Source organism: Telmatherina bonti (genome assembly GCF_933228915.1).
Source record: "Telmatherina bonti genome assembly, chromosome: 9".
Lineage (NCBI taxonomy): Eukaryota > Metazoa > Chordata > Actinopteri > Atheriniformes > Telmatherinidae > Telmatherina > Telmatherina bonti.
Window position 1 is genome coordinate 41,034,521 of NC_136627.1, and position 20,679 is coordinate 41,055,199.

Here is a 20,679-nt window from a genome sequence, read left to right on the forward strand (position 1 = left end):
GACCTAGTCATGGACCTGGTCTGGGACCTGGTCTTGGATTTGATCTGTGACCTGGTCTTGGACTTGGTCTGGGACCTGGTCTTGGACTTGTTCTGAGACCTGGTCTGGGACCTGGTCTGGGACTTGGTCTGGGACCCTGTCTGGGACCTGGTCTGGGACCTGGTCTTGGACCTCGTCTGGGACCTGGTCTTGGACCTGGTCTTGGACTTGGTCTGGGACCTGGTCTTGGACTTGATCTGGGACCTGGTCTGGGACTTGGTCTTGGACCTGGTCTGGAACCTGGTCTGGGACCTGGTCTTGGAACTGGTCTGGGACCTATTCTGGGACCTGGTCTGGGACCTGGTCTTGGACTTGGTCTGGGACCTGGTCTTGGACTTGGTCTGGGACCTAGTCTGGGACCTTGTCTGGGACCTGGTCTGGGACCTGGTCTTGGACTTGGTCTGGGACCTGGTCTTGGACTTGGTCTCGGACCTGGTGTTGGACCTGGTCTGGGACCTGGTCTTGGACTTGGTCTTGGACCTGGTGTGGGCCCTGGTCTTGGACTTGGTCTGGGACCTAGTCATGGACCTGGTCTGGGACCTGGTCTTGGATTTGATCTGGGACCTGGTCTTAGACTTGGTCTGGGACCTGGTCTGGGACGTTGTCTGGAACCTGGTCTGGGACCTGGTCTTGGACCTGGTCTGGGACCTGGTCTGGGACCTGGTCTTGGACTTGTTCTGAGACCTAGTCTGGGACCTGGTCTTGGACTTTGTCTGGGACCTGGTTTGGGACCTGGTCTTGGACCTGGTCTTGGACTTGGTCTGGGACCTGGTCTGGGACCTGGTCTTGGACTTGGTCTGGCACCTGGTCTGGGACTTGGTCTGGGACCTGGTCTTGGACTTGATCTGGGACCTGGTCTTGGACCTGGTCTGGGACCTGGTCTGGGACCTGGTCTTGGACTTGGTCTGGGACCTGGTCTGGGACTTGGTCTGGGACCTGGTCTTGGACCTGGTCTGGGACCTAGTCATGGATCTGATCTGGGACCTGGTCTTGGACTTGGTCTGGGACCTGGTCTGGAACCTGGTCTGGAACCTGGTCTTGGACCTGGTTTGGGACCTGGTTTGGGACTTGGTCTTGGACCTGGTCTTGGACCTCGTCTGGAACCTGGTCTGGGACCTGGTCTTGGAACTGGTCTGGGACCTAGTCTGGGACCTGGTCTGGGACCTAGTCTGGGACCTGGTCTGGGACCTGGTCTTGGACTTGGTCTGGGACCTGGTCTTAGACCTGGTCTGGGACCTTGTCTGGGACCTAGTCTTGGACTTGGTCTGGGACCTGGTCTTGGACTTGGTCTTGGACCTGGTGTGGGCCCTGGTCTTGGACTTGGTCTGGGACCTAGTCTTGGACTTGGTCTGGGACCTGGTCTTGGACTTGGCCTTGGACCTGGTGTGGGCCCTGGTCATGGACCTGGTCTGGGACCTAGTCATGGACCTGGTCTGGGACCTAGTCATGGACCTGGTCTGGGACCTGGTCTTGGATTTGATCTGTGACCTGGTCTTGGACTTGGTCTGGGACCTGGTCTTGGACTTGTTCTGAGACCTTGTCTTGGACCTGGTCTTGGACTTGGTCTGGGACCCTGTCTGGGACCTGGTCTTGGACCTCGTCTGGGACCTGGTCTTGGACCTGGTCTTGGACTTGGTCTGGGACCTGGTCTTGGACTTGATCTGGGACCTGGTCTGGGACTTGGTCTGGAACCTGGTCTGGGACCTGGTCTTGGAACTGGTCTGGGACCTAGTCTGGGACCTGGTCTGGGACCTGGTCTTGGACCTGGTCTTGGACCTGGTCTGGGACCTGGTCTTGGACTTGGTCTGTGACCTGGTCTTGGACTTGGTCTGGGACCTAGTCTGGGACCTTGTCTGGGACCTAGTCTGGGACCTGGTCTGGGACCTGGTCTTGGACTTGGTCTGGGACCTGGTCTTGGACTTGGTCTGGGACCTGGTCTTGGACCTGGTCTGGGACCTGGTCTTGGACTTGGTCTTGGACCTGGTGTGGGCCCTGGTCTTGGACTTGGTCTGGGACCTAGTCATGGACCTGGTCTGGGACCTGGTCTTGGATTTGATCTGGGACCTGGTCTTAGACTTGGTCTGGGACCTGGTCTGGGACGTTGTCTGGAACCTGGTCTGGGACCTGGTCTTGGACCTGGTCTGGGACCTGGTCTGGGACCTAGTCTTGGACCTGGTTTGGGACCTGGTCTTGGACTTGATCTGGGACCTGGTCTGGGACCTGGTCTTGGACTTGATCTGGGACCTGGTCTGGGACTTGGTCTGGGACCTGGTCTTGGACTTGGTCTGGGACCTGGTCTTGGACTTGGTCTGGGACCTGGTCTGGGACTTGGTCTGGGACCTGGTCTTGGACTTGATCTGGGACCTGGTCTGGGACCTGGTCTTGGACTTGGTCTGGGACCTGGTCTTGGACTTGGTCTGGGACCTGGTCTGGGACTTGGTCTGCGACCTGGTCTTGGACCTGGTCTGGGACCTAGTCATGGACCTGATCTGGGACCTGGTCTTGGATTTGATCTGGGACCTGGTCTGGGACTTGGTCTGGGACCTGGTCTGGGACTTGGTCTTGGACCTGGTCTTGGACCTGGTCTGGGACCTAGTCATGGACCTGGTCTGGGACCTGGTCTTGGATTTGATCTGGGACCTGGTCTTGGACTTGGTCTGGGACCTGGTCTGGGACCTGGTCTTGGACTTGGTCTGGGACCTGGTCTGGGACCTGGTCTGGGACTTGGTCTGGGACCTGGTCTGGGACTTGATCTGGGACCTGGTCTGGGACTTGGTCTTGGACCTGGTCTGGAACCTGGTCTGGGACCTGGTCTTGGAACCTGGTCTGGGACCTGGTCTGGGACCTGGTCTGGGACCTGGTCTTGGACTTGGTCTGGGACCTGGTCTTGCACCTGGCCTGGGACCTAGTCTTGGACTTGGTCTGGGACCTGGTCTTGGACTTGGTCTTGGACCTGGTTTGGGCCTTCGTCTGGGACCTAGTCATGGACCTGGTCTGGGACCTGATCTTGGATTTGGTCTGGGACCTGGTCTGGGACCTGCTCTTGGACTTGGTCTTGGACCTAGTCTGGGACTTGGTCTTGGACCTGGTCTTGGACTTGGTCTGGGACCTGGTCTGGGACCTGGTCTTGGACTTGGTCTGGGACCTGGTCTGGGACCTGGTCTTGGACCTGGTCTGGGACCTGGTCTGGGACCTGGTCTTGGACCTGGTCTGGGACCTGGTCTGGGACCTGGTCTTGGACCTGGTCTTGGACTTGGTCTGGGACCTAGTCTGGGACTTGGTCTGGGACCTAGTCTGGGACTTGGTCTTGGACCTGGTCTTGGACTTGGTCTGGGACTTGATCTGGGACCTGGTCTGGGACCTGGTCTTGGACTTGGTCTGGGACCTAGTCTGGGACCTGGTCTTGGACTTGGTCTGGGACCTGGTCTTGGACTTGGTCTGGGACCTGGTCTGGGACTTGGTCTGGGACCTGGTCTGGGACCTGGTCTGGGACCTGGTCTGGGACCTGGTCTGGGACCTGGTCTTGGACTTGGTCTGGGACCTGGTCTGGGACCTGGTCTTGGACCTGGTCTTGGACTTGGTCTGGGACCTGGTCTGGGACCTGGTCTGGGACCTGGTCTTGGACTTGGTCTGGGACCTGGTCTGGGACCTGGTCTGGGACCTGGTCTTGGACTTGGTCTGGGACCTGGTCTGGGACCTAGTCTGGGACCTGGTCTTGGACTTGGTCTTGGACCTGGTCTGGGACCTGGTCTGGGACCTAGTCTGGGACCTGGTCTTGGACCTGGTCTGGGACCTGGTCTGGGACCTGGTCTTGGACCTGGTCTGGGACTTGGTCTGGGACCTGGTCTGGGACCTGCTCTTGGACCTGGTCTGGGACCTGGTCTTGACCTGGTCTGGGACCTGGTCTTGGACCTGGTCTTGGACTTGGTCTGGGACCTGGTCTGGGACTTGGTCTTGGACCTAGTCTGGGACTTGGTCTTGGACCTGGTCTTGGACTTGGTCTGGGACTTGGTCTGGGACCTGGTCTTGGACTTGATCTGGGACCTGGTCTGGGACCTGGTCTTGGACTTGGTCTGGGACCTGGTCTGGGACCTGGTCTTGGACTTGGTCTGGGACCTGGTCTTGGACTTGGTCTGGGACCTGGTCTGGGACCTGGTCTTGGACTTGGTCTGGGACCTGGTCTGGGACCTGGTCTTGGACTTGGTCTGGGACCTGGTCTGGGACCTGCTCTTGGACCTGGTCTTGGACCTGGTCTGGGACCTGGTCTTGGACCTGCTCTTGGACTTGGTCTGGGACCTGGTCTGGGACCTGGTCTTGGACCTGGTCTGGCCACAGGAAACAGGACATGCGAGACTTTGTGCGTTTCTATTTGCGTTTTTTTTTGGGACATTTAGTTTTTGTGTTGTCATGGCAACGCGTCCAGAGATGGTTTTGTGTGTTTCAGAAACTGAAGGCCATCGAGGAGCTGAAGGAGCAGCAGGAGTCTGGAAAAATTCTTCAGAAAAACCAGGTGAGGATCTTCTTCCATTGAGGCATTGACTGACAGGTGGGAGGAGTCTAACGGTCCTCGGTCCGTCCTGGTGGACGCGTCTCGGCGGACTGCTATCTGTGACTTTCAGTTTCGAGGTTCAGGCCTGTTGAGGAGTTGAAAATAATTGTATGTTTTTGCAGCTGGAAAAGATCCAGAAGGAGGAGCTGCTCTTGAAGGAGCTGCAGGAGCTGCAGGTGGGGCAGTAGGAGGGGCTACAAAGGCCACGCCCCCACCCCAATCGTTCATAGCCCTGAGGGGCGGGGCCTGTGTGACTGGACTGATGGCGAGGCTGATTGGACCGTTGAGTTTCTGCTTTCATAGCATCTTTCCTGCTTCTCTGGAGGAGCAGCAGGAGGACTTCATTCTGTTCGTGTTCATCACTGAATCCTGTTGGACATTCAAAGCTAATAAAAACCTCCAGCTGATGTTTGTCGTCTGAAAACATTAAAAATACAAACATTGACCGATTTCAGTAAAACTGCAGTTTATTAACTGGAAATAAAAACCTTTATTCCATCATACCCGATTCTTCTAGTCCAGCTGGTCCCTGCTGGTCTCGGCAGACCAGACGAACCACGTGTCCCAAGTCCCGCCATGAACCCGTCCTCACCTGAAGCTCCTCATCACACCAGTTCTGGTCCAGTCCTTCAGTTTGGCGCTGGTTCCAGTCCAGTCCTGGTACCGGGACCAGTTTTGGTCCAGTCCTTCAGTTTGGCGCTGGTTCCAGTCCAGTCCTGGTACCGGGACCAGTTTTGGTCCAGTCCTTCAGTTTGGCGCTGGTGCTGGTTCCAGTCCAATCCTGGTACCAGGACCAGTTTTGGTCCAGTCCTTCAGTTTGGCGCTGGTTCCAGTCCAGTCCTGGTACCGGGACCAGTTTTGGTCCAGTCCTTCAGTTTGGCGCTGGTTCCAGTCCAGTCCTGGTACTGGGACCAGTTTTGGTCCAGTCCTTCAGTTTGGCGCTGGTTCCAGTCCAGTCCTGGTACTGGGACCAGTTTTGGTCCAGTCCTTCAGTTTGGCGCTGGTTCCAGTCCAGTCCTGGTACTGGGACCAGTTTTGGTCCAGTCCTTCAGTTTGGCGCTGGTTCCAGTCCAGTCCTGGTACCGGGACCAGTTTTGGTCCAGTCCTTCAGTTTGGCGCTGGTGCTGGTTCCAGTCCAATCCTGGTACCAGGACCAGTTTTGGTCCAGTCCTTCAGTTTGGCGCTGGTTCCAGTCCAGTCCTGGTACCGGGACCAGTTTTGGTCCAGTCCTTCAGTTTGGCGCTGGTTCCAGTCCAGTCCTGGTACCGGGACCAGTTTTGGTCCAGTCCTTCAGTTTGGCGCTGGTGCTGGTTCCAGTCCAATCCTGGTACCAGGACCAGTTTTGGTCCAGTCCTTCAGTTTGGCGCTGGTTCCAGTCCAGTCCTGGTACTGGGACCAGTTTTGGTCCAGTCCTTCAGTTTGGCGCTGGTTCCAGTCCAGTCCTGGTACTGGGACCAGTTTTGGTCCAGTCCTTCAGTTTGGCGCTGGTTCCAGTCCAGTCCTGGTACTGGGACCAGTTTTGGTCCAGTCCTTCAGTTTGGCGCTGGTTCCAGTCCAGTCCTGGTACTGGGACCAGTTTTGGTCCAGTCCTTCAGTTTGGCGCTGGTTCCAGTCCAATCCTGGTACCAGGACCAGTTTTAGAGGTTTGAATTTTTTTAAACATGTTATTAAGCAAGGCTGCACGGTGGCGCAGTGGTTAGCACTGTGGCCTCACAGCAAGAAGGTCGCTGGTTCAATCCTTGGCTGGTTTGGTCAGTGGCCTTTCTGTGTGGAGTTTGCATGTTCTCCCCGTGTATGCGTGGGTTCTCTCCAGGTTCTCTGGCTTCCTCCCACCATCCAAAGACATGCATGATAGGTTCATTGGTCACTCTAAATTGCCCACTCCTAGGAGTGAGTGAGCATGAGTGTGGTTGTTCGTCTCTCTGTGTGGCCCTGCAATGGACTGGCAAGCTGTCCAGGGTGTACCCTGCCTGTCGCCCAAAGCCAGCTGGGATAGGCTCCAGCTTCCCCGCAACTGAATTGGAATAAGCAGTTCAGAAAATGAATGAATGTTATTAAGCACCTCGTGCGTTGGAGAGTGAACCAGCATTGCCGCCATATTGGATGGGTCTTTGCCATATTGGATGGGTCTCTGCTTTTGAGTCTTGCTGCAGAGTCAACGTAGTTTCCCCACATAACTGTTTTCTGTGGAACAACACGTATATATTACACACAAACAAAACACTTTTCTACATAACTGGTTTATAAATAATGTTAACACAGTAAATAATCTACTAAATGATAAATTTTACTCCTATGAGGTGTTTATAGAAAAATATGATATTGATGTTTCACAAAGAGAGTTTTACATGGTAGCATAATTACCTCCACCATGGAGGTCATGTTTTTACTGGCTTTATCTGTTTCTCTGTTTGTGTTCAAGATAACTTAAAAAGTTATGAAGAACTGATTTAATCCTGGTGCTGATCCAGATCACTGTTTGGATCCAGGAACTTTTTGAAAGGCCTTGGCAGAGGTTTACGCTCTCAGAGTGTTTTTCTGGGTAACTTCTGAATTCCACAGTTTTGATACAAAACTTTATTTTCAGACATTTGTACAACTGTATCTCTATATTGATAAATTAATACATGTAAATAAAACAGTCAACCGTAGTCAAGAGAAAGCAGCAACTATTCCCATACATTTTTCAACATACAGTTGAAATAAAAGGCAAAATACTGAAAGCAGATCGTGTGGAATTACATTTCACAAGGTTGAATAATAATTATTTAACCAGATAAAAATAGATAAAGCTAAATGCATCAATTAACAATCAAACATGTTTGTATCAAATTCATTTATTTCTATAGCAGCTGCCTTATGTCTTGTTAATGTTTTACAGTGACCTGTTTCATAACAATATCTCTGTTCTTTATAACAAACCAGACTAAGAAAAACCAGGTAAAACCTGGTGACGTTATTGTTGTGGTTGGACCTCCACCTCACAGATAAATGGAGACCCATCCAAGATGGCGGCGCGATGTGACGTCAGCTCGTACAGGCAGCGCGTTGCTATGGTTCTGGATGTGCTTCCGGTCTATCCGTTTCGGCCACAGACATCATATATACGTAGACGCCTCATTGAGCGCTGGAGAGTGAACCAGCGTCGCCGCCATATTGGATGGGTCTCCGCTGTCGAGTTTTGCTGCAGCGTCAACGTAGTTTCCCCACAAAACTCTTTTGTGGAACAACGCGTATATATTAGACACTAAAAAAACACTTTTCTACATAACTGGTTGATAATTAATATTAACAGTGAATAATCTCCTGAATGCAAGTGAATTGTTAGAATTATTACGATATTATTATTAGAATTATTCCTACACACCAAGAACCCAGTAGAGGCAACACAGGATTAAAAAGTAGAAGTTGACAAAAAGCGTAGCTTCATATATGAGTAACGAAGCAGAGCGCTGGAGGATTTAATGTACTGCACAAAGGACAATCATGAGACAACAAGTGGGGTGAAGACATTTAACAAAGAATGAATGAAGAATAACAGAAACCTAAATTAACACTAATACACACACACACACACACACACATATATATATATACATATATATATATATATATATATATATATATATATATATATATATATATACACTTTTCAACACCAGTCTGAGACCAAATAGAGTCCCAGTGCTGTGCAAGTAAACACCTTTCAGGACCCATTCCAGTTTGCATATCGTAATGGACTTGGGGTTGAAGATGCCATCATATACCTGCTCCAGAGAGCACACTCTCATCTGGACCATTCAGGCAGCACTCTGAGGGTCATGTTCTTTCATTTCTCAGTGCTTTTAATACCATTCAGCCTGCTTTGTTATGTGAGAAGCTCCATAAATTCCAGGTGGATACCTCCACAACCACCTGGATCTATGACTACCTCACAAACAGACCCCAGTTTGTGAGACTGAAAGGTTGTGTGTCTGAGATGGAGGTCAGCAGCACTGGTGCACCACAAGGAACTGTACTCTGGCCATTCCTCTTCACTCTGTACACCTCAGACTTCCAGTCCAACTCTGAGTCCTGTCATCTGCAGAAATACTCTGATGACTCTGCAGTTGTGGGGTGTATCAGGGATGGACAAGAAGCAGAGTACAGAGAACTGGTCAGTCAGTTTGTTAAATGGTGCGGTGACAATCATCTCATATTAAATAGCAGCAAAACAAAAGAGATGATTGTTGACTTCAGGAGGAAGAAGAATAAACAAAGCACTGTTTCCATCCTGGGAGAGGAGGTGGAGGTGGTGGAGGAATACAAGTATCTTGGAGTTCAGCTGGACAACAAACTGGACTGGAAATGCAACACTGACTACATCTACAAGAAAGGTCAGAGCAGACTGTACTTCTTAAGGAAGCTGAGATGGTTTAACGTCTGCACCAAGATGTTGCATATCTTCTAGAAGTCTGTTGTGGAGAGTGCAGTCAGCTTTGCAGCATCTGCTGGGGTAGTAGCATCAGAACCAGAGACTTGAAGAGAATCAACAAACTGATCCAGAAAGCTGCTTCTGTGCTTGGAGTAACTCTGGAGCCGCTGGAGCTGATTGTCCAAAGAAGAATGCTGCACAAGCTGATGAAGATGATGGAGGATTCTTCACACCCTCTCCACAACACAGTGATGAAACAACAAAGTGTGTTCAGTGAGAGGCTTCTTCAGGTCTGATGTAAGACTGAAAGATCCAGAAGATCATTCCTGCCAGCAGCCATCAGCCTCCGGAACAAGACCTCCTCTAGTTATTATTATTATATACTACAATATTTCCCTTTGGGGATTAATAGATTAATAAAGCATCTTTCATTTTATATATATATATATATATATATATATATATATATATATATATATATATATATATATATGTGTGTGTGTGTGTGTGTGTGTATGTGTATGTTTTATATACAGCAAAATTTGGATTGTCTTCTTTAAATCTTACTCCAAGGTTTTTGGAAAGTTATCAGCCAGGAAATGTCCCTCAGCAGTCTAAACCTATCGCAGCATTACTAAGGGATAGTTAGATAGCTGATGATCCCTAACTATTGGACTTATCAAAATATTTTAACTTAAAAGCACGTTGTTTTTTTTTAATGTTTTACAGTGATCTGTATCATAACAATGTCTCTGCCCTTTGTAACAAACCAAACTGTGAGGAAAAACAGGTAAAAATCCGTGAAGTTATTGTTGTGGTTGGACCTACACCTTACAAATCAATGCATTGGAGGCGAATGGAGACCCATCCAAGATGGCGGCGCGATGAGACGTCAGCTCGACGACAGGCGCAGCAGTTTACGTTAGATCGCGGGCGGAGTGGAGAGGATACACGTGCAGGTGAGTAGTGAACGCTGCTGGTTAGCGACAGGTTAACTAGTTCCATTAACCCGCTGGCTTATCAGCTACTGGGAGGACTGGTCCACATGGACCGGGTCTGGTCCTACAGAGACTCCGGGTCCCGGTCCTTCAGAGACTCCGGGTCCCGGTCCTTCAGAGACTCCGGGTCCCGGTCCTACAGAGACTCCGGGTCCCGGTCCTACAGAGACTCCGGGTCCCGGTCCTTCAGAGACTCCGGGTCCCGGTCCTTCAGAGACTCCGGGTCCCGGTCCTACAGAGACTCCGGGTCCCGGTCCTTCAGAGACTCCGGGTCCCGGTCCTACAGAGACTCCGGGTCCCGGTCCTTCAGAGACTCCGGGTCCCGGTCCTACAGAGACTCCGGGTCCCGGTCCTTCAGAGACTCCGGGTCCCGGTCCTTCAGAGACTCCGGGTCCCGGTCCTACAGAGACTCCGGGTCCCGGTCCTTCAGAGACTCCGGGTCCCGGTCCTACAGAGACTCCGGTCTCTGTAGTCTCTGAACTGATTTGGGATTCAGACTTTTGTTTGTTTTTCTTGTGGTCTTGCCCTGGTTGGGTTTTTGGAACACCCTGGGTCGGGTTCATCAGACCTCCCTGTTCCGGAACAGCTGCATCGGCCGTGTTTTGTGATTTGGAGTGTGCTTTTGCAGTCCTTTTTTTTTCTGTCCAGCAAACAACTAGCATGTTGCTACATGCTTAGCTACATGGTGTCGGCTACCCAGGGGTATAAAACAAAATGCCTTCCTTTTGCATCCATGGTGTCCGCCGTACTTTGTCGCACCAACCCTCACAGCGGGTCGTAACAGTCGGTCAGGTGTGTTGGGGCATGGAGACAACAAAAACCTGCAGGATACCGGCCCTCCAGGACTGCAGGTTGACAGCCCTGGATTAAATTCTGGTGGTGATCCGGATCACCGTTTGGATCCAGGAATGTTTTAAAAGGATTCTTAAGCATTGTGCTTTGTGGAGGTTTCCGCTCTCCCAGTTTCTAGTTTCAGATTTAACGAGCAGCTTCGTCCGCGGCGGGGCGGGTCGTGCACGCGGCTGGGTCCGAGTGTTTTAATGTCAAAATGTTGGTACTTTCTGATCACCTCGATCAGCTGTTTTATCAAAACAATCCATTTTACGGAAGCAGCAACTCCGCTTCCTGCTTTTTAACCACGCCCACCCATGTTACCACGCCTACATCGCATGTCTAACCAATCACACGATACTTCTGGGAGCCCGATGTGTCGAGAACTGTCTTCAAACACGTCCGCAAGAACAAAATGCCGTCATTTTCTTCTTGGAGCCTCGAGAACAAGAAGAAAGTTCTGGTTTCTCCTGGAGGAAGGAACAAGCTTTACTCCGTCAGCCTCAATCAGAAAAATATCAAATGAAGAAAATAAAGAGCATCCTCAAAGGTTTATAGAAGTGCTCTGACGGCAGCAGGCTTCATATTGTCCAGATTTAAAACAAAAGAAGTGAAATAATTTCTACGTCAACATTTAGCTCCTCCACCAAACTGTTCCACTTGTACTCTACTGTCAACAGTTTTACTTCCTGATGTGATTCCAGTTCTTATTTCTACGTGAGGACGTCAGTGGGAGAGTTTTCTGCCTTCTCACATCCAAGTCTGTCTTCTTTCGTCTCGTTTGCAGCAGGAACCAAACGTCTACGCTTCTGCAAGGAGAGGACGGCTGTTTCCCTGCAGGTCTGGGAACCAGGTTTTGGGTCTTCTGCAGTACTCCATGGGGCTCTCAGACCGAGGAATTGTGGGCTCTTTGAGATCCACTTGGGTCTAAAGTAGCAGAACTAAATCATATATTACCGTGACGATGGATGTATTTCATTGGACAGTCACAGCTTCATGTAAACAGTAAACGATGGAGCAGCGGATGTGTTTGGTTCAGCAGGGAAACGCGGCTGACGTGGCTCACCTTGTCCCGCAGCGCTGCTGTTGCTTCCCGTTTTGTTGTTTGGTCCACATAGCGGTCCTTATATCAGAACATGTTGACATGATGTGACCGAAACGCTGCTCTATGGCTCGCAGTGGGCGCGCTGCAGTTCTACCTCCATGATCTGTGGCGACAGTTTGATTCAGACGTTTTAAGGCTTCGATGGAGGAATGACTTCAGCTGAGCTAATGTCAGCCGTTCACATGGGTCAAGAACGGTCAGCATGTTTCCTCTGGTTTGGAGTCAGAAAAGCAGGGAACAGGAAATCTACTGCCGCTGCTGCGAGGGCTTCTGCCCCGACTCAGCATGTAGAAAGTGCTGCTCCATCTCGTGGCACATCTTGTTGCTTGGAGAGGAGAAGCCTCCCAGCTTCCTGAAACGCCGTATATGATGCAGCCCACAGTCCTCCATGGCCTTCACCAGGTCTCGTGATTCTCCCTGAGCACAACATGCCCTTTCTGTCCTCCTCTTTGTTTCAAAAGCTTGCCATGTCATGGTGGCTGCATGCGTCCCAGGACATCCCGCCAAGCCGAGCGGACTCACGTCGGACGTCCCTTCATGCAGCCACCAGGCCGGGCGCTGGGAGAACACCCGTTGAAATTACATGAGTTAACTTTTTACCAAATATCTATTTAAAACAAAAGCATATTCAATCAATCAAAGCGTCAGAATGGCACCGTGGTGCTCAGCTGGAGTCAGATGTGGATCGAGCGGTTTCAGGCCCGCCTTCAACCTGTCTGTGTTCAGATATGTCATCGTTATCAATGAAACCGCTCAGGAAGCCATGTTGTCATCAGGAAGTACATTTCCACTGAGACCTCCTCAGAGTGATGTCACATCCTGTTTGTCACAGGCCATGGCGACGGAGGCTCCACCCCGCAGGGAGGAAGAGGAGGAGCCCACCCTGGTTGTGGGTGTCAGTATGTGTGACTCGGCCCCCCTGCTGTGGAGGACGAGGGACCTGAAGACGGTGAGGTCTCATGGTCTGGTGGGGGCCCTGCTGGGTTCTCTGCCTCGAGCCCCCCGACAGAACTCCCAGCTGGGCCGTCCTCTGCTGCTCCTGGCGGAGGAGGAGAAGCTCCTGGCGGAGGAGGAGGCTGCTGCACAGCTACCTGCTGCTAACCAGGTTAGTTAACTAGCTGCTAACCAGGTTAGTTACCTGCTGCTAACCAGGTTAGTTAACTAGCTGCTAACCAGGTTAGTTACCTGCTGCTAACCAGGTTAGTTAACTAGCTGCTAACCAGGTTAGTTACCTGCTGCTAACCAGGTTAACTAGCTGCTAACCAGGTTAGTTAACTAGCTGCTAACCAGGTTAGTTACCTGCTGCTAACCAGGTTAACTAGCTGCTAACCAGGTTAGTTAACTAGCTGCTAACCAGGTTAACTAGCTGCTAACCAGGTTAGTTACCTGCTGCTAACCAGGTTAGTTAACTAGCTGCTAACCAGGTTAGTTACCTGCTGCTAACCAGGTTAGTTAACTAGCTGCTAACCAGGTTAGTTACCTTCTGGTAACCAGGTTAACTAGCTGCTAACCAGGTTAGTTAACTAGCTGCTAACCAGGTTAGTTACCTGCTGCTAACCAGGTTAGTTAACTAGCTGCTAACCAGGTTAGTTACCTGCTGCTAACCAGGTTAGTTAACTAGCTGCTAACCAGGTTAGTTACCTGCTGCTAACCAGGTTAACTAGCTGCTAACCAGGTTAGTTAACTAGCTGCTAACCAGGTTAGTTACCTGCTGCTAACCAGGTTAACTAGCTGCTAACCAGGTTAGTTAACTAGCTGCTAACCAGGTTAGTTACCTGCTGCTAACCAGGTTAACTAGCTGCTAACCAGGTTAGTTAACTAGCTGCTAACCAGGTTAGTTACCTGCTGCTAACCAGGTTAACTAGCTGCTAACCAGGTTAGTTACCTGCTGCTAACCAGGTTAACTAGCTGCTAACCAGGTTAGTTAACTAGCTGCTAACCAGGTTAGTTACCTGCTGCTAACCAGGTTAGTTAACTAGCTGCTAACCAGGTTAGTTACCTGCTGCTAACCAGGTTAGTTAACTAGCTGCTAACCAGGTTAGTTAACTAGCTGCTAACCAGGTTAGTTACCTGCTGCTAACCAGGTTAACTAGCTGCTAACCAGGTTAACTAGCTGCTAACCAGGTTAGTTAACTAGCTGCTAACCAGGTTAGTTACCTGCTGCTAACCAGGTTAGTTAACTAGCTGCTAACCAGGTTAGTTACCTGCTGCTAACCAGGTTAGTTAACTAGCTGCTAACCAGGTTAGTTACCTGCTGGTAACCAGGTTAACTAGCTGCTAACCAGGTTAGTTAACTAGCTGCTAACCAGGTTAGTTACCTGCTGCTAACCAGGTTAGTTAACTAGCTGCTAACCAGGTTAGTTACCTGCTGCTAACCAGGTTAACTAGCTGCTAACCAGGTTAGTTAACTAGCTGCTAACCAGGTTAGTTACCTGCTGCTAACCAGGTTAACTAGCTGCTAACCAGGTTAGTTAACTAGCTGCTAACCAGGTTAGTTACCTGCTGCTAACCAGGTTAACTAGCTGCTAACCAGGTTAGTTACCTGCTGCTAACCAGGTTAACTAGCTGCTAACCAGGTTAGTTAACTAGCTGCTAACCAGGTTAGTTACCTGCTGCTAACCAGGTTAACTAGCTGCTAACCAGGTTAACTAGCTGCTAACCAGGTTAGTTAACTAGCTGCTAACCAGGTTAGTTACCTGCTGCTAACCAGGTTAACTAGCTGCTAACCAGGTTAGTTAACTAGCTGCTAACCAGGTTAACTAGCTGCTAACCAGGTTAGTTACCTGCTGCTAACCAGGTTAGTTAACTAGCTGCTAACCAGGTTAGTTAACTAGCTGCTAACCAGGTTCGTTACCTGTGTGTTCAGATGTATTTGCTTGTGGTCGCTGACAGGAAGGGGGGGCGGAGCTTCATCGGCGGTACCTGGAGGAGCAGCAGAGGAGCTTTGAGGAGCAGAGCGTCCTCGCCATGGAGGACAGGAAGTCAGCGTTGCTCCGAGCCATGACATCATCACACACAGGTAAAAGGGTGGCAACGGTTGCCATGGAAATAGGTGGACAATGTCCTTCACAAGTAGATCCAGTCTACACAGGTGGACCGGATCTACTACAGGTGTTCCTGCCACATATAGAACCAAACCAGGATCAGGAATCAATCCAGGACATCTAGGTCATCCTGGATCAGCTGATCCCTGATCTGCCTGGATCCAAGCCTGGTCCAGATCCAAGCCTGGTCCAGATCTAAACCTGACCCAGATCCAAACCTGGTCCAGATCTAAACCTGGTCCAGATCTAAACCTGGTCCAGATCCAAACCTGGTCCAGATCCAAACCTGGTCCAGATCTAAACCTGGTCCAGATCTAAACCTGGCCCAGATCCAAGCCTGGTCCAGATCTAAACCTGACCCAGATCCAAACCTGGTCCAGATCTAAACCTGGCCCAGATCGAAATCTTATTCAGATCTAACACATTTGTTTGCAGTCTCTCTTACGGTTCTGGTTCTGGTTAACAGAGTCTAGAACTTGGACGTCAGGTGAGGCCATCCAGACCCGCCTGCAGGACCTGGATCAGACCTTCTTCTTCCCTCAGTCGGCGATGGCGGTCCAGCTGAGCACAGCGAGGGCGGGACTCGGCTACTGTACCGAAGCACGGACCCTCCTAAATGCCAACAGGCCAGTCAGAGCACAGGAGGACCCTGACTGTATGACCAGGACCAGGTACCAGGTGTTCAGGGACCTACGGAGGCGGGGCTTCTTCCTGACATCAGCGGGAAAATTTGGCGGAGACTTCCTAGTTTATCCAGGTGAGACCAGTTCTCCGCCGTCCTCCATGTAAGATCCAGCTGATTGTCTTTCTGCTCCTCCTCAGGAGACCCTCTGCGTTTCCACGCCCATTTTATCGCCATCTGTCTGTCCCTGGACCAATCCGTCCTGCTGCTGGATGTCCTCGCCGTGGCCCGGCTGGGGTCCAACGTCAAGAAGACTGTCCTGCTCTGCTCGCCAGCGCCGGATGGACAAATCTGCTACACGTCCTTGGAGTGGAGCGGCATGGTCTAGCACATCCTGGTCCAGATCGAGTCCTGACTCAGATCGGAACCTGGTCCAGATCGAGTCCTGACTCAGATCGGAACCTGGTCCAGATCGAGTCCTGACTCAGATCGGAACCTGGTCCAGATCGAGTCCTGACTCAGATCGGAACCTGGTCCAGATCGAGTCCTGACTCAGATCGGAACCTGGTCCAGATCGAGTCCTGACTCAGATCGGAACCTGGTCCAGATCGAGTCCTGACTCAGATCGGAACCTGGTCCAGATCGAGTCCTGACTCAGATCGGAACCTGGTCCAGATCGAGTCCTGACTCAGATCGGAACCTGGTCCAGATCGAGTCCTGACTCAGATCGGAACCTGGTCCAGATCGAGTCCTCACTCAGATCGGAACCTGGTCCAGATCGAGTCCTGACTCAGATCGGAACCTGGTCCAGATCGAGTCCTGACTCAGATCGGAACCTGGTCCAGATCGAGTCCTGACTCAGATCGGAACCTGGTCCAGATCGAGTCCTCACTCAGATCGGAACCTGGTCCAGATCGAGTCCTGACTCAGATCGGAACCTGGTCCAGATCGAGTCCTCACTCAGATCGGAACCTGGTCCAGATCGAGTCCTGACTCAGATCGGAACCTGGTCCAGATCGAGTCCTCACTCAGATCGGAACCTGGTCCAGATCGAGTCCTGACTCAGATCGGAACCTGGTCCAGATCGAGTCCTCACTCAGATCGGAACCTGGTCCAGATCGAGTCCTCACTCAGATCGGAACCTGGTCCAGATCGAGTCCTGACTCAGATCGGAACCTGGTCCAGATCGAGTCCTGACTCAGATCGGAACCTGGTCCAGATCGAGTCCTGACTCAGATCGGAACCTGGTCCAGATCGAGTCCTCACTCAGATCGGAACCTGGTCCAGATCGAGTCCTGACTCAGATCGGAACCTGGTCCAGATCGAGTCCTCACTCAGATCGGAACCTGGTCCAGATCGAGTCCTCACTCAGATCGGAACCTGGTCCAGATCGAGTCCTGACTCAGATCGGAACCTGGTCCAGATCGAGTCCTGACTCAGATCGGAACCTGGTCCAGATCGAGTCCTGACTCAGATCGGAACCTGGTCCAGATCGAGTCCTGACTCAGATCGGAACCTGGTCCAGATCGAGTCCTGACTCAGATCGGAACCTGGTCCAGATCGAGTCCTCACTCAGATCGGAACCTGGTCCAGATCGAGTCCTGACTCAGATCGGAACCTGGTCCAGATCGAGTCCTCACTCAGATCGGAACCTGGTCCAGATCGAGTCCTCACTCAGATCGGAACCTGGTCCAGATCGAGTCCTCACTCAGATCGGAACCTGGTCCAGATCGAGTCCTGACTCAGATCGGAACCTGGTCCAGATCGAGTCCTGACTCAGATCGGAACCTGGTCCAGATCGAGTCCTGACTCAGATCGGAACCTGGTCCAGATCGAGTCCTGACTCAGATCGGAACCTGGTCCAGATCGAGTCCTGACTCAGATCGGAACCTGGTCCAGATCGAGTCCTGACTCAGATCGGAACCTGGTCCAGATCGAGTCCTGACTCAGATCGGAACCTGGTCCAGATCGAGTCCTGACTCAGATCGGAACCTGGTCCAGATCGAGTCCTGACTCAGATCGGAACCTGGTCCAGATCGAGTCCTGACTCAGATCGGAACCTGGTCCAGATCGAGTCCTGACTCAGATCGGAACCTGGTCCAGATCGAGTCCTGACTCAGATCGGAACCTGGTCCAGATCGAGTCCTGACTCAGATCGGAACCTGGTCCAGATCGAGTCCTCACTCAGATCGGAACCTGGTCCAGATCGAGTCCTGACTCAGATCGGAACCTGGTCCAGATCGAGTCCTGACTCAGATCGGAACCTGGTCCAGATCGAGTCCTGACTCAGATCGGAACCTGGTCCAGATCGAGTCCTCACTCAGATCGGAACCTGGTCCAGATCGAGTCCTCACTCAGATCGGAACCTGGTCCAGATCGAGTCCTGACTCAGATCGGAACCTGGTCCAGATCGAGTCCTGACTCAGATCGGAACCTGGTCCAGATCGAGTCCTGACTCAGATCGGAACCTGGTCCAGATCGAGTCCTCACTCAGATCGGAACCTGGTCCAGATCGAGTCCTCACTCAGATCGGAACCTGGTCCAGATCGAGTCCTCACTCAGATCGGAACCTGGTCCAGATCGAGTCCTGACTCAGATCGGAACCTGGTCCAGATCGAGTCCTGACTCAGATCGGAACCTGGTCCAGATCGAGTCCTGACTCAGATCGGAACCTGGTCCAGATCGAGTCCTGACTCAGATCGGAACCTGGTCCAGATCGAGTCCTGACTCAGATCGGAACCTGGTCCAGATCGAGTCCTGACTCAGATCGGAACCTGGTCCAGATCGAGTCCTGACTCAGATCTGAACCTGGTCCAGACCTAGTCCTGACCTGTCCAGGGTGTACCCTGCCTCTGGTCCGAACGTTGGGCTCCGGCCTACAACCCTTAATCGGATTAATCAGCTTCAGAAAATGGATGGATGTAACTAGGTTAGTTACAGGTTTTTTTATTTTTTTATTGTCAAGGTGTTTTTGTTTACAGCTTTTAAAGGATCAAAGTTCTGACAGAACTCTGAAGTTGATCAACCATCCAATCAGAATGTTTGATCAGCGAGGGATGTGGTGGTGTCCTTGTGGTCAGTAGAAGGGGGGCGTCCCATTCCAGTCGATGGTGGCTCCATCCCACTTGGTCCTGATGGTCATTTCCAGCGAAGGAAACCTTTTCTCCAGATCTGCGTCTGGGTCTCTGAACGGTGCATTCCACTGGTGGGAGTGGGTATCTGCAGGGGAAAAGAACAAAGTTCAGTCAGACCTGGTCAGAATCAGATTTGGCCCAGGTAAGAAGAACCGGAGAGCTCACCAACACTTAGTCGGGCTGTGGTTCTCTGAGAGCTCTGGCCGTTGTAGTAGAAGAGATGGAACCGGTGCTCCATCCTCCAGTCGGACAGGAGGGACCGCTTCAGACCGAACAGAACCGAGTAGCTACTGTTGATGGAGCAGACCCAGAGCGGAAACCGGGGCGTTTTTAGCATGCTGCCCACCTGGACACAGTAGACACAATGGACACAGTGGACACAATGGACACAATGGACACAGTGGACACAATGGACACAGTAGACACAATGGAAACTGGACACAATGGACACAGTGGACACAATGGAAACAGTGGACACAATGGACACAATGGAAACAGTGGACACAATGGACACAGTAGACACAATGGACACAGTAGACACAATGGACACAGTAGACACAATGGAAACAGTGGACACAATGGACACAGTAGACAAAATGGACACAATGGACACAATGGACACAGTAGACACAGTGGACACAGTGGACACAATGGACAAAGTGGACACAGTAGACACAATGGAAACAGTGGACACAATGGACACAGTACACAGTGGACACAATGGAAACTGTGGACACAATGGACACAGTGGACACACTGGACACAGTGGACACACTGGACACAGTAGACACAGTGGACACACTGGAAACTGGAAACAATGGACACAGTAGACACAGTGGACACACTGGACACAGTGGACACACTGGACACAGTACACAGTGGACACAATGGAAACTGGAAACAATGGACACAGTAGACACAGTGGACACACTGGACACAGTGGACACACTGGACACAGTAGACACAGTGGGCACAGTAGACACAATGGAAACAGTGGACACAATGGACACAGTAGACACAATGGAAACAGTGGACACAGTGGACACAATGGACACAGTGGACACAATGGAAACAGTGGACACAATGGACACAGTAGACACAGTGGACACAGTAGACACAATGGAAACAGTGGACACAGTAGACACAGTGGACACAGTAGACACACTGGACACAGTGGACACACTGGACACAGTGGACACACTGGACACAGTAGACACAGTGGGCACAGTAGACACAATGGAAACAGTGGACACAGTGGGCACAATGGACACAGTGGACACAATGGAAACAGTGGACACAATGGACACAGTGGACACAGTAGACACAATGGAAACAGTGGACACAGTAGACACAGTGGACACAATAGACACAGTGGACACACTGGACACAGTAGACACAGTGGACAGTAGACACACTGGACACAGTGGACACAATAGACACAGTGGACACACTGGACACAGTAGATACAGTGGACACAGTAGACACAGTGGACACACTGGACACAGTGGACACAGTAGACACACTGGACACAGTAGACACAGTGGACACAGTAGACACACTGGACACAGTGGACACACTGGACACAGTAGACACACTGGACACACTGAACACAGTAGACACAGTGGACACACTGGACACAGTGGACACACTGGACACAGTAGACACAGTGGGCACAGTAGACACAATGGAAACAGTGGACACAATGGACACAGTGGACACAATGGAAACAGTGGACACAATGGACACAGTAGACACAGTGGACACAGTAGACACAATGGAAACAGTGGACACAGTAGACACAGTGGACACAATAGACACAGTGGACACACTGGACACAGTAGACACAGTGGACAGTAGACACACTGGACACAGTGGACACAATAGACACAGTGGACACACTGGACACAGTAGACACACTGGACACAGTAGACACAGTGGACACA

General features: G+C 51.3%; 3 protein-coding genes across 3 annotated transcripts in view; 2 read left to right on the forward strand and 1 right to left on the reverse strand.

The window, feature by feature from the left end:
• Nucleotides 1-5,081, forward strand: part of eif2a (eukaryotic translation initiation factor 2A) — a 302,801-nt gene extending 297,720 nt beyond the window's left edge. The window contains exons 15-16 of the mRNA XM_079246965.1: nt 4,484-4,549; nt 4,711-5,081. Of these exons, the coding sequence (XP_079103091.1) occupies nt 4,484-4,549; nt 4,711-4,776 (132 nt within the window). The 3' untranslated portion in view covers nt 4,777-5,081. The remainder of the gene's footprint in view (nt 1-4,483; nt 4,550-4,710) is intronic.
• Nucleotides 5,082-12,585: 7,504 nt separating this feature from the next.
• tsen34 (TSEN34 tRNA splicing endonuclease subunit) lies at nt 12,586-15,990 on the forward strand (the record flags this gene model as incomplete). The annotated part of the gene is made up of 4 exons (XM_079246106.1): nt 12,586-13,041; nt 14,829-14,955; nt 15,447-15,737; nt 15,803-15,990. The coding sequence occupies 4 exons, from the start codon at nt 12,586-12,588 to the stop codon at nt 15,988-15,990; spliced, it is 1,062 nt and encodes a 353-aa protein (XP_079102232.1).
• Nucleotides 15,991-18,438: 2,448 nt separating this feature from the next.
• mindy4b (MINDY family member 4B) overlaps nt 18,439-20,679 on the reverse strand; it is a gene marked incomplete at its 5' end in the record, with an annotated part of 35,805 nt that continues 33,564 nt past the window's right edge. The window contains 2 exons of the mRNA XM_079246156.1: nt 18,439-18,821; nt 18,902-19,082. Of these exons, the coding sequence (XP_079102282.1) occupies nt 18,679-18,821; nt 18,902-19,082 (324 nt within the window). The 3' untranslated portion in view covers nt 18,439-18,678. The remainder of the gene's footprint in view (nt 18,822-18,901; nt 19,083-20,679) is intronic.